General features: G+C 33.6%; 1 protein-coding gene across 5 annotated transcripts in view; it reads right to left on the bottom strand.

The window, feature by feature from the left end:
* TRAPPC13 (trafficking protein particle complex 13) overlaps positions 1-14,408 on the bottom strand; it is a 38,521-nt gene that overhangs the window by 4,770 nt on the left and 19,343 nt on the right. For 3 of the 5 annotated variants that reach the window (XM_027604632.1, XM_027604633.1, XM_027604636.2), the window contains exons 5-9: positions 10,682-10,809; positions 7,892-7,964; positions 6,515-6,559; positions 3,402-3,419; positions 1,319-1,452 (exon numbers count right to left, since the gene is read on the bottom strand). In XM_027604632.1, the coding sequence (XP_027460433.1) occupies positions 1,319-1,452; positions 3,402-3,419; positions 6,515-6,559; positions 7,892-7,964; positions 10,682-10,809 (398 nt within the window). The remainder of the gene's footprint in view (positions 1-1,318; positions 1,453-3,401; positions 3,420-6,514; positions 6,560-7,891; positions 7,965-10,681; positions 10,810-14,408) is intronic. The other 2 variants (XM_027604634.1, XM_027604635.1) reach the window with 1 other exon arrangement.

Genomic DNA, 14,408 nt, shown 5'->3' with positions numbered 1-14,408 from the left:
TTTTCAGGTGACAGGGAAAATCTTTAAGTTCCTTATAATAGAATGCAATATATTACCTAAAATACTGGATATGTATCAATTACCTGAAAAAATGCAACAGAAATCAAAACCTAAAGTATTCTGTCCCGTTTCTCTATAATTCAAAGAAAATAGTTTGGAAAAAGAAACATACCATTGTAAAGGAAGTGATCATTTTTTAAATGAACTAAAAGATCAGGGGAAGACTGGAAAGTTACTGTTGTCCTCAGGGGGGATTTGGAAGGCTACAAACTTTACTGCATTTAACCATCATAATACGATAAAAAGTAAATGTTTCATTCTTTATGAATGAAATCAGGTACTTTCTCCAGCTATTACCTTCTTATCCATATTAAAGTCAACTTTATATTTATTTATTCTTCCTCTTTTAAATCACCTACAGAAAGACATATGTATTTCATTTTTGTAGAATACTAGATCTATTCCTGTGCCCACTCCTTTTAATGTTGACAGAATATTCTTAAAACTCACCCTTCACCTTTATCCTTTCTAACCTCTCCATCATTCCTTCCCATGCCTCAATTTTATCATTTGCAGGAAAGGATGAACAGTTTCAGATTTACCTCACTGAATTATAAAAATTAAAAGACTGAGTGCTTCCAACAGCAAAACATAAAATGCAAATGGCTAGGATCTTTGTATCTTTATGTGGAGGGAGGAATGAATGGGTGAAGCACAGTTGATTTTTAGGGCACTGGGACTATTTTGTGTAATACAGTAATGGTGATTACATGTCATTGCACTTGTCAAAACCCACAAAATGTAGGACATAAAGAGTGAACCCCGAATGGACACCATGGACTGTAATGAATAAAAGTTATCAATATTGGTTCAACTGTAACAAATGTGCCACATTAGAACAAGATGTAAATAATAAGGGAACTATGAGTAGAGGGAGGGGCATGTGGTAACTCTGTTTTCTGATCAATTTTTCTGTGAACGTAAAACTTCCTAAGAGGGCGCTCGGTTGGCTCAGTCGGTTAAGCATTTGCCTTTGGCTCAGGTCATGATCCCAGTGTCCTGGGATCCAGTGGCATGGCGGGGGGTGGGGTTGGGTTGGGGGGGTGTCCCTGCTCAGTGGGGAGTCTGCTTTTCCCTCTACCCATCACCCCCTGCTCATGATCATGTCTTTCTCTCAAATAAATAAAATCTTAAAAAAAAAACTTCCCTAAGAAAAATAAGGTCTATTAATTAAAATACAAATTACAAACCATCCAAGAATAAAAGTGTTAGAAAAGTTCATATACTTAAAAAGAAACACTTTGTAATTCATATTTACCATTCTCCAGCTTGGCTGACTGAGTTTAATTCTGCTACATTGTACATTATTGATGGTTCCAATGAAACTTTCTCCATAAACATGGGTGAGGTTGTAATATTCTGAATCTGGGCTTCGAGAAATACTTCATCAGTCTGAGGGTATGAAAAAAATATCCACCAAAGTGTAATGGTATTTAAAATATTTACCTCAACAAAAATATCTGATCTATACGAAGAAAAAATATTAACCACAACTGTGATTAGTTCATGCCTGCAAATCAAAGTTATCATAATTAATGCAAGAAAAGAAATCTTCATCCTAACGTAATTAACAGGGGCAAAGTCAAGTGTTAGTTAACTGATAACTTGTCAAACAATGGATGGGGGATAACTGTAATACTTTTTGTATCAACATCCAAAAATAGTTATTTTACTGGAATTTCATTCACAGATACCCTAATTCTTCTAGTAAGTCATTAAAATGTTAAAATGCCATTTAGTAAGATGAATATACCTATGTACCTATCCTTTCAGTGACATGTTAATATAACATATATTATATATTCTATCATAATACAGTTTTCAATGGTCATATTATTTCAGTTTAGGAAGTATAGGGACCACCAGTACAGTGAATAATCAGTCTATTCTATAATCTTAAAGGATTTAACTTTTTAATTAAAGCAATTTGTTAGTGGTCATTAGTGATTTCTTGGTTCATTTAAAATGTACACTTAGGGCTAAAAAATGTATGTGAATTATACTTGACAGTCATAGAGCTTCTAAATCAAACATAAGGTATTCTGTAGCCTTAGATTTGAAAACTAATGCTATTCAGCAATATTTTAATGAGTGGGTAATTTAAATATGTACTTTTATATAAAATTTTTATTTCCTAAATTTAGGGATTAAATTTAGATTATTTATATTAAACATCCTTTTTATGTGATTTGGCTTTTTTTGTGTATAAGTGAAGGGTAACAGAACTTGGTTCATTTTCGAAATAAACCTATATAGAAAGTGACACACTAAGGATATTCAATAATTATTTTGTTCAAAAGTTTCAGAGTAATATATATACGGAAATAAAAAAATAAAATATGACCCAAGAAATCTGGCACTAATAAACATTTTAAATATTAAATCCAGGAAAATGGAAATCATTTGCAAAAATGTAATGATGAAGTTATAGTGTAATGTATTATCATCTAAACTAAAACAGATTCTTTAGTTCTTGGCACATGTGCTCAAATGAAAACTGAAATACAATGATTTATCAGTCTAAAAGAATGTGCCACTTAAAGGCATTATCCTGTTGCTTTTTCTCAAAAAAAAAAAAAAGGTAAATATATCCCATCAATCCATTGCTTTTAAAAATATAACCACAAGCCCACATTTCAAATTTAAAAATGCAATTTTCTGCTTAAATTTAGGAAGAGCTTAGGTAAAATGAAAGAAAAACAAAGCAGCATAATGGAAAATTAAGTTAGTTTGAACAGTTAGTACAAAGTAATTTGACACTTGAAAGATTAAGAATTCTGTGCTACAGCAGTTGATGTTGTTATGTAAGTCATATATGATAAGCAAATGCTGCGTATATTAAATAGAAATTTGAATATATGACTTTAGTCAACTTGGGGACATTTGAGGTTCTTCTGTTTACTAATGTCAAGGGGCCAACTTTACCTGACCCAGACATAAAACTAAAACCACTGTGCATTTGAAGATAAATTTCAACTAGAGTTTACCTCCAAGAATTAAAGTATAGTAAAGAATCTTATAGGAAAATGTTGAAAATTCCAAGGCTATTTTTAACAAGGTTAACATGCCTCTTTTAAAAAACACCCAAAGGAAAAACACTAAAAATGAGAGCATAATTGTTTCAATATAATTTAATCTTCAATTTAATTTTTCCCCAGAGAGGAAGATAATCAATATAATATAAAAAGTACAAATTAGATACATCTTTTAAAGTCACAATAGGTGGTATTCACAACTAACTTTGTTTTTCCACTATGTTTTGTAAACAGAGATTAATTAGGCAGAGTCAAAAAGTGGTAAGTAAGAAAAGCATATAAATTTATAATAAAAAATCAAATTACCACAGAACTGAGGTCACTCTAATGGAAAAATAAAAAAGAAAAATTAGAAAAATCAGAATTAAATGTTAAAGAAAAAGAATAACTAACTTTAAAATAAAATGCATTTCTGCATTTTTTTAAATTTTCTAAACAAGACAGCATTAGTAAAACAAAGAAGTAAACAAAGTAACAAAGGAATATGACATCATTTTTCTAAACAGGTGAAACTGCTATGGTTAAACGAACAGAGAAGAACATTCTAGGTGAATATATAAACAGGAGCAAATATTCAAGGATACATTTGGGTGAGAAAGGTATATTGCATGCCTTTCTAGTTCTAGAAATTCTTTACCTACACTGCAATTCTTCATGGATTACTTAGGATGGTTACACACTCTCCTCCACAATCAGAGTAGTTATACACTGTACTGTACAGCTTCTCCTAAATTTATCTACTAATGGAAGCATTTTTTTAAGGAGCATCTTCAGTGATTAGAGTTCCATTCATTACTCTTCAGGAAATGCTGGGCTAGACCACATCAGACAACTGAGAGTTTATTCTTTTCTTGTTAATATATTTTATAGTTTTGTCTTTTTTTCATATTTACTTCTAAGGCTACTTATTTATCAAGGCTCATCTCAAATGTTGCCTCTTTTGTCCAACCCATTGCTAAAAATACTTTTTCACCTCTGATGTTCCCAGAGTCTAAGTATACTTTATGATCTACGAGGTGGTGCTTGCATTGCAATTTTCTCATGTTTGTCTCCTCCACTAGATCTAAGTACCCTGAGGATTGGGAAGATGTCCAGTTTATATTTATTTCTTTCTAGTACCTGGCATGGAGCCCTATTCCCAGCAGGTGACCCAATGTTTGAATCCTAGTTGCTAATGTCACCAATCTTCTTTCCTATTTTAGAAGATTACAACAAAGTTTCTCATAAAACTTGTTTTCCTTTCAGTGATTCACGTATTACTAGAATTATTAGAAACAGTGTAAAAAAACATGTTTGAGACAAATGTGGGGCTAATAAAAGTCAATGTGTAAGAACTATGGCACAGAGTAATAAACATCACCTACTGGTATCAGTGTGGTTTGTGAACTCCTATAATTTACCTGAATTTTCTAGTTGGGGTCAACAGAATCTGCTTGGTCCTACAGGCTGAATAGTATTTGTTTGCCTAATAAGTAATACTGAATATCCTAGAGACCCTAAAAATACTATTTGTTCGCTCCTGGTTTTTAAAGAAATCTCTATTTTCAAAGGTTCAGAATTTCACAAATTACTTATAATGTTAACTGAAAAAAGCAGCAAACTGTTACTATGATTAAAAAACCAATATTAAACATAAGTGACTAAAATCTGAAAGAGAACATGGATTAATGAAAAGCCCATTATTCTTTAGGTGTGGTAGAATTGTGGGGATTTTTCCCCCTTCCTTTTGGGGAGTATATCACATTTATAATATTATTCATGGAATAATTAGTAATTTAAAAAACTGCAAAAATCACTCTGAATATTAGTGTTATAAAACTATTTGACAAGTATCTTAATGTACCATGACACATTTGCAGCAAAGAAAACCTAAAAGAGTTTAATATGTGCCTTCCTAAGAGTCAATTATAAGAAAAAGACCTCCTATAGCCCTATTGGCTTCTAATTTGCAAACATATGTATTCTAGCAGAATAGTTATCTATCTTCCTTCATACTGTGGATGAACTCTTTCCCAGCAAAATAATAAATTAAGACCACTTAAAATTCAATAAGCGGAATAGCTATACTATAATTAATCAAAAGTATTCCAGGAAAACAAAAAAGGCAGAACACACATGTAGTATGGCACCTCCCTTACCCCCTGAAATGTTAACTCTAAACATCTAGTAATCCCCTTGATGAGACTGTATCCTCCCATGAAATATGTATATTCTTCACTTATGTACTCAATATTCCATGTGCATTTGTAATTCTGTTTGTAATGCCTTCACTGCTTTGACACTTTTATGTTTCCAACATCTATTATTTCCAGACTCCACTCCAGTTCCCCTTCTCATCTTCTCTGAAGAGTACTGTAAAATCTCAGCCCCAGACTTCCTATAGTACTTCAAATTCACTATATATACTATATTAGGTAGTTTAATTACTTTATGCACTTTTTTTTTTCCTGCTTTACTGCAGGTCAGATTCCTTATCTTAGACACCTCTTAGTATGCCCAGTTGTAGTACAAACTACATTGAATAAAAACTCAGATGCTGATGGTAAAAATACATACCAAATTTGACATGGTACTACAAATTTCTGATCATTTGGTTTAGAGTAATAAAGACAGAATTTTTACTTCAAAATACTGTATTTTAATATTTTTTAATTTATCACTGTGGTATGAAAGATACGATTTTTGCAGGAGTAAGGGGCCCATTAGGAAATCTGCTTTTTGTGGAACTCTAGAAGCCAAGATAAAGAATTTTTATTTTATTTTTTTTAAGTAGAATTTTAAAAAAGAAATCTGAACAATAAAACCTTCTATGGCAAAGTCTATTTTACCTCTTTTGTTCGAATAGAAGATAAACTTCTACTCTAAAAGTTACCATATTTCTATTTTTGCCAAACTTGTTTCTCCCAAAAAGTATTTCTAACCATTCACTGAACTTAAGAACCAAACTGCAGCTGACACACTGATTTCCCAGGACAAAGAATTTAATTTCCTGAGCTCTATTTATCAGTATTTTCCAAGAATATTAAATAATTTTTGCAGGATTAGATTGACTACTTCAATTTTTTATGGTATCAGAATCACACTGTAAATATTTAACAAATTGCTAATGTTTTAGACAGCAATAATAATCATTAAATGGAAGCTTAGGGCAATCATTTAATGAAAGGGGGTGAAAGCATCATGAAATTAACAAGAATAAAATTCATGATATACTGATCCTATGTAATTTAAAAACAGCAGATTAAAAGATCTACAATGAAATTATTTTCTTCTGATTGAATTTTAGGCTCATTTTTCACAAATAATTCAGTCCTCTCAGCAATTTACTTCAACATGAAATGAAATGTAATACATCAGAATTTTAGTCAAATAAGATCTTACTGTTTAATCTGAATTCCTATTAAGTGCTGAACACTTACCTCTGCATTGTAAAATTTGGTTTTCACATCCAATGGTTTGAGAACCTAGTTGAATAAAGCATATCAATCAGAGGAGATTATCATTTGACCATTTATTTTTGTTTATTTATTTTAAATCACCGGGCTTAAATCTGTCAAAGGCATTTTCCAATTTTAATTGTAAAAAGCTTTTTTAATAGCTATGCAACATTTTTGCAAAAACAACAAGAAAACCAAACAATCTCAAATACATTTCTAAAAGACAACCATCATTTCTTAATTGGGTGACAGTCACATGAGTTACATGTGTGTTTACTTCATAATATTTCGCTAAACTGAATACATGTATTTTATGTATTTTTCTCTATGTATTCCACAAAAATGTTTATTAAAATAAGCGGACAAATCTTTTATTTTCTTTTAAAAGGCATGCAAAATCTTAGCAATACAGCAAAGCAATAGCAAAATTTTTTTCCTTTTTTTTTTTTAGAAAGTTTTGTTTTTTCAAGTAATCTCTATGCCTACCATGGTTTGAACTCAAGACCCCAAGATCCAGAGTCACATGCTCCACCTAATGAGCCAGCCAGGTGCCCCAAAATAAATCTGGGTACATTTTATGTATGTATGTATGTATGTATGTATGTATGTATATATGTATGTATGTATTTATTCCTACCGATAGTACTTTTTCTTCCACTTAAAAACAGGTATGAAAAATATATATAGCATAATATCTAGATCTAATTTAGTTATATATGGTCATCTCATCCCTTCTCGCATATACTTGCCTATGTTAAACCAGTGGTTTTTAACTATTTTTAATCATGGAGTGAAAACTGTGTATAATACAGAACTCTACCTACAACTTTGGTGACTCATGGAATACCGGAAGGAAGCTTGGTCCACTCAGTCCAAGTCAATTATCTCTCATTTAAATATTTCTTTAGAAATTTGATATGATTTACACTTAATTTATCTGGACTTTACACTCATTTTATCCCTCTTGTTTATTCTTGTGAGTTTTGTCAAGGCATAAAAAGAGGACAATTTTTTATGGATAAAAATCCGTAAATGAGGGGTGCCTGGCTGGCTCAGTCAGAAGAGTGTGCAACTCTTGATCTTGGGGGTGGGAGTTCGAGCCCCTTGCTGGGTACAGAGATTACAAAAAAAAAAAAATAAATAAAGAAACAAAAAAAACTTCAGGTGAAATATTACACTGACAATGATAATTTCTCTGCTTTTACTTTAGTCTGAGTTTAGACTTCTAGTAATATGACAAATCCAAACATATGAAGCTACTTGCTTTATTTGGAGCCTGTTTCCACTGCAGTTAATAGGAATAACTTCATAGGGGGAAAAAAGGCATCTAAAAACCATTTACATTGTCACATTTAATACCTGAAATTTGAAGAATTTTCTAAAATACATTTTTTCTCCACCCTGAGTTGTATAGCTCACTGCACACACCAAGCTGAAATGGAAAGGTATCTTTGAATCATCTTTGATTTTGTTTAATAATAAATCTAATACACCTCAATTCTACTCACAAATTTGGAAAATATTAATACCAATGGTGTAAAAGTGAAGCCAAATGAGCCTAGAGTAGGAAAAAAAGAGTTTTAGCAGATAAAAATATAATTCCATGAACAAGAAAGCTCTGATTAGCAAAATTAAATATACCATGGTGAAATATATTCCAAAACAAATCCCAGAATAATCCAATAGTTGAATGTACAAATTAAGTGTTCATATAAATTAGAAGAAAAAAATACAAATTCAAAAAAAATCCTAGGATGAGGAAAGACTTTAATATAAATGGGCAATGGAAAGGAAAAGAGTCTTATAAATTTATAAACTGAATAAATCAAAACCACATTAAAACAAAAAGCAGACAAAATGGGATAAAATACTTCTAACAAAATGAAATCTCGTAAGCAAAACATTAGAATCTTGCTCAAAATAGGAGAAAAGGATACATAGATAGATCACAGTACCATAAATGGCTAACAAAAATGTGAAAATGTTCAGCCTCACAAGTCAAAGAAATAAAATGACGTGATATAATTTTTCTACCTCTTAAGATTGGAAAAAATTCTTTACAGGTGTTACCATGATTGGTGAGGGTTTAGAGAAACTGACTCTACACTGCTAGTGGTTATAAGAGATTTAGAAAACAAGCCTTAAGTAAGAATCTTAAAAAAAAGTGGTAAACCCACTACAAGCAATCTACCACAGGAAATATTAAGGTGCTCATCACTGTGTTATTTATAATAGCAGGAGACTAGAAATAATCTAAAGTCCAACACTGGTGTAAACAAATTAAAGTATATGGTCCAAGAATATAATATAAAACTATCTTAAAAATAATGTTTTCAAAGAACACTGATTCAAGTGGGAAAATGTTCACAGTGCACTGGGAAAGATAAAACCATCTTGATCTGATCAAAATTTTGAAAAATATTATTTAAATTATTTATACAAATCTGTTATATAAACACACATAAAAAATTAGAAAATCGTATATTAATATTTTAATAGTGGTTACACTCTGTGGTGACATTACAGGAACTCCAATTTCTCCTTTATAAGTTAAGTGTACATAAGCCAGGTACTAGGGATACAGAGTTGATCAAAAACACAGTAACTGCTTTCAAGTGCTCACAGTAGGAAGCAGTATAGCAGGGTATGGGTTTTTTGAAGCCAGATTTAGATTTGAGTTCCGTGTCATTATTTGCTATTTAATTCTACAAAAGACTCATTTTCTCTAAAAGGTTTTTAAACATTTAATAATCTTCAATAAACTTACCAAGTTTTTAATAAAATTTAATCATTATAATAAATACAATAAAAATTTAATAAATTTCAATAAACTCTATTTCAACAAATGCTGACCACTCTTCTCTGGTAGATCATGGAGATACAGCCGACTTCATGGAACTCATACTCTAATGGAAATGACAGGCCCTAAGTAATTAATTTTAAGTAGAAGACTGAAAAAAATGACAAGTTGTGGATGTTATAGAATACATTAAAAGGGATATTTAATTTAGTCTTGGAGGTCAGGAAAGCCTCTTCAAGAAGTCATGGTGAATCGGAGATATGAAGAAGTGGAAGTAAGCTAGAAAAAGAACAGAGGCATTCCTTAGGAATGGAAGAATTTATCTCAAGTCATAGAGGAGTGCAAAAGAAAGAGACTTCCAATATGACAGTATAAAGGAGCGAGGAGCGAGAAAAGGTAAGAACTAAAGCGGCTGGTAAGGATTAGGTTCTAGAGAACTTTGTAAAGCCAATACAAAGAATTTTCTAAGGGTAGTGGTAGTCACTGAAGAGTTAAGTGACTTATCCAAGACGATGTAATTACTAAATGATGGAGGTGAAATTTGAACTCTTTAAATTTTGACTCCAAAGCTTATACCAACCACAGAATATATACCAAGAAGTGCCTACAAAAGAGACGTCACCACAATGAACTGATTAACAGCTAATGATATATACTTCTTTAAGTCACAGAAGAGAGGCAAAAATGGTGACAAGGGTGGAGATGAAGAAGGGGGAGATAATGACATATAGTTAGAACTATCAGGACTTTGTAAATTGATTGTATGTGGGGATGGTAAGGCAGATGAAGTCTAAAATTACTTTAAATGGCTGAAATTTTCATATTTGCCTCTCAGACAAAGAAAAATAGAGGATTCACACTGAAATACATACATAGGCCAGGAATACAGAATTTGAGATTTTTTTCTCATAGCTTGTCTTACTTTGGTTCTGTATTTCTGAATTCTCAGGGTAAAGTGTATATACACAGTTAAATACAGAACTGAAAAGTTGTAATTTAAAAATAAACACTATAATGTCAGTTCCTAGCATTTCAAAAAATAATAAATGTACTTTCAGTCAGAGTGGTACCTGGGTTTTAAACATTTGTACGGCTTTTTATTTTTTGGATAAGATTGTCTGTAGATGCAAACATGAAAACAGAAATAAAGGAAAATAAATTAACATATTTTCCCCTATAAAACAAACATTTTGTTTAAAGTTTGTTTGTGGTAAGCACGTAAGCTTACAACATTAAATTCCTTCCTAAGTAGACTCTTAGGCTTAATGCTAAAAGTACGTAAAGCGAAAATTTCAAATAAAGGCATACATAAGTAAAAGCCTTTGAGAACTAGTCAAATTAATCCTTACATGTGTGTTCCAATTTCCTTTACTTCATGGTGTATGACATCATCAATACAACAATCAGGTTTAAGTTCAGCCACTGCAGCATTGGAGGCTGAAAGATTTAAACGCTGAGAACTTGTCTGAAGATCAGCCTTGAAAAAAAGAGATTAAAAAAAATCCAAATGAGACTGGTTACCTACAGGTTGTGACTGGGTATGAGTAAAAATAGGGGAGCAGGAACAAGGAAGCAGGGTTAACGGGGAGCAACACTTCTTGGTGTCAATCTTTCTATAGAGCTCTGTAGCTTAAAACCACATTCATGTTTCATACATGCACACCCAAATTAAATAAATAAAAATCAGCCAGGAAGTAGGGGGAAGAGGTAATGGAATACAAATAATACCAAATGAACACAACCACAGTGGGAAAGAGGAATGGGGAAAAAAAGAACTAACCTAAGTTAGTTTGGCTAACAAAAGCTAGAGACAAAAAGAATGGCACACAAATATTGTACTTTAGCTAGTATGTTTGCTTGTTCACAGGGGTATGGATTAGCAATTCTGCAACAGTTATGTGTATACCAGGACCAAACAAAAAAAATACTATGGATAACAAGAGAGAAGCTTCTCACCTCTGGAGAAAAAAAGGTGCAAATAAGGAAAGGGAGAAGGCTGCAACAAAACTTGTGGTATTGAGTTGGAATTAGAGGCATCAATATGAATATATGGTTTTAAAACATACATACAGATGGGTATCCCAGGAACAAACAGAGATAGATGTGTACACATGTGCTACTCTGTAACACTAAAGGATAAATTACTATTCAAAACAATATCATATGTTATTTGTAGAAGGAGAGATCAGCATTAAGGTCACCAACAAAGGACTATCTTCTCTAAAATAACACCCAGTTGCTTTCTATTACATTCCCCCTTTATTTCTTTTCGAACATTTTTCACTCTAATTGTCATAAATGGCATCCTCCCTTAATCTCACTTTGTGTCACAATCAAATTTAACTTCCCTTTAACATTTACCACAATCTATAGTTACTTATTTATAGTATTTTGTATACCTGTTTCTGCCCACCCTATCGAAAATGTAAGGTCTATGGAGGCACAAACCTCTTTTGTCTTCCCTTGCTCACTACTACAACCTGATGCCTGACACCATACTAGGTAATTAATAAACACGGGTTGAATACTGAATGATGTTATGATGAAACTTTGAGGCGAATGTCAAAAAAAATTCAGAGAAAGTAAAGATCATGCTAGGTCATAAGGATTAGGGGAAGTTTTTATATAAAAGCTTGGATTCTGGGGCGCCTGGGTGGCTCAGTCATTACGTGTCTGCCTTCGTCTCAGGTCAAGATCCCAGGGTCCTGGGATCCAGCCCCGCATTGGGCTCCCTGCTCGGCAGGAAGCCTGCTTCTCCCTCTCCCCCTGCTTGTGTTCCCTCTCTCGCTGTGTCTTTCTCTGTCAAATAAATAAATAAAATCTTAAAAAAGATAAAAATAAAAATAAAAAAATAAAAGCTTGGATTCTATTAAGTCTTTGTTTTTAAAAACCTAACAGGTTTTCTGCAGTTAATTCTAATCTAACATTCTTAAAGCTAGGCACTGGGAAGCGGGATATTTATTTGTGCTATCCCTTTGGTCGTTATATTCAGTTATAAAATAGCAGGAACTCAGATTTATTGGGCACTCTCTATGTGCAAGGCCTTGTTCTAAGCTCATTATTCATTTAATATCATCAGGCTCCCTGCTCGGCAGGGAGTCTGCTTCTCCCTCTGACCCTCCCCCCTCTCATGCTCTCTCTCAAATAAATAAATAAAATCTTAAAAAAAAATATCTACAATCCTAAGTAGGCAGTCATACGATTCCCATTTTACACAGAATAAAACCAAGGCACAGAGAAGTAACAACTTCCCTAAGGTTATACAACTAGTAAGTAATGGAACTAAGATTAAAAATTCCTTAAACATTTTAGAAATCAGAGAAGAGGGGGTTAAAAAAAAGAAACACTCAAACCCATGGGCTTTCTGTCCAGTATGTTTTCCTCTATGTCATTTTTTTAAGTGTTATAACTACAGTATTAATATATATACGGCTGAACACTTGAATCTTTTTTTCTTTTTTGCTATTATAAATAATGCTGCACCAAACATTTACTTTCTTATTACCTACTATAGGCCAGGGCTTTGCCAGGAGCTGGAGATACATCAGTGAACAAAACAGACCAAAATTCCTACCTGTGTTGAATTTAAATGTTTGGGGAAAATAGTAGTGGAGAAATAGAAGGCTGGCTTGGGATAGGGGAATATTTTTTTTTTTTTTTCTCAAGAGGGGCCTGACCTCACAACCCTGAGATCCAGACCTGAGCTGAAATCAAGAGTCAGAAAGGGAGATGGGGCACCTGGGTGGCTCAGTTGGTTAAGCAACTGCCTTCGGCTCGGGTCATGATCCCGGAGTCCCGGGATCGAGTCCCACATCGGGCTCCCTGCTCGGCGGGGAGTCTGCTTCTCCCTCTGACCCTCCCCCCTCTCGTGCTCTCTGTCTCTCATTCTCTCTCTCTCAAATAAATAAAATCTTTAAAAAAAAAAAAAAAAGAAAGGGAGATGAACCATGAGAGACTAGGGACCCTGGACCCCAGAAGACAAACCGAGGGTTTCAGAGAGAGGGGGGCACCTGGGTGGCTCAGTTGGTTAAGCATCTGCCTTCGGCTCAGGTCATGATCCCAGCGTCCTGGGATCAAGTCCCGCATCGGACTCCCTGCTTGGCGGGAAGCCTGCTTCTCCCTCTCCCACGCCCCCTGCTTGTGTTCCCTCTCTGGTTGTCTCTGTCAAATAAATAAATAAAATCTTAAAAAAAAACAAAAAACAAAAACAACACTAAGCTGACAGCAAAAGAATAAAAAAAGTACAGATTCACAATCTCTCTTCTTGATTTCAAAATTCCAGGAATTATAAAAAAAAGTTTTGAGGGCAGAAGTCTGGGTAGCTGAAGTAATAGTAGCAGTATAATTACGATCTCCCAAGTCATCCACAAAACAAAAACAAAAACAAAAAACAAGACAAAAACAAATAAAACTATACTAAACCTTGTGTTAGTGTAAGCAGAAAGCAGCAAATGTCCAAATTTCAAATTACCCAAGGAGACGATATCAAATTTTTGCAAGCTATTTCTCACGCTCTTGCCATAAGCCTTTGCAAAGAATAAGAGAAGTTCAGGAAAAGTTGAGCTGAAGAGAAAGAGAAGGTCTAACACTGATCTAAACCACTTCCACAAAGACAAAGTCTATTCTAAGCGTGAAAATACTGAGAAAGGGCATTACTGGAAGATGAGAGCATGGTCTATAGGAAAGGGACGTAACAGTTGTTTGACAGGAAAGAAAACACATCAGGATTTTGAAAAAGAGTTAAAAGGAGAGACACCTTTTGGAAACTGTGGAGGGAAGAGGAAAAATTTAGGACACTACAATTCACATGAAAAGAGAAAATCTGGGGCTCCTGGGTGGCTCAGTTGGTTAAGCGTCTGCCTTTGGCTCAGGGCATGATCCCAGCGTCCTGGGATCGAGGCCCACGTCGGGCTCCCTGCTCAGAGGGGAGCCTGCTTCTCCCTCTGCCTGCCGCTCCCCCTGCTTTATTTATCTCTGACAAATAAAATCTTAAAAAAAAAAAAAAGGAAATTTGAGGAACACACAACCCCTTCCTCCTTCATCAGCCTTCCCAAAAGCCATCCAGTAAAGAAACCA

This window comes from Zalophus californianus, chromosome 5, assembly GCF_009762305.2.
Source record: "Zalophus californianus isolate mZalCal1 chromosome 5, mZalCal1.pri.v2, whole genome shotgun sequence".
In the NCBI taxonomy this organism is placed as follows: Eukaryota; Metazoa; Chordata; class Mammalia; order Carnivora; family Otariidae; genus Zalophus; species Zalophus californianus.
This window is presented reverse-complemented; position numbering and strand designations above follow the sequence as displayed.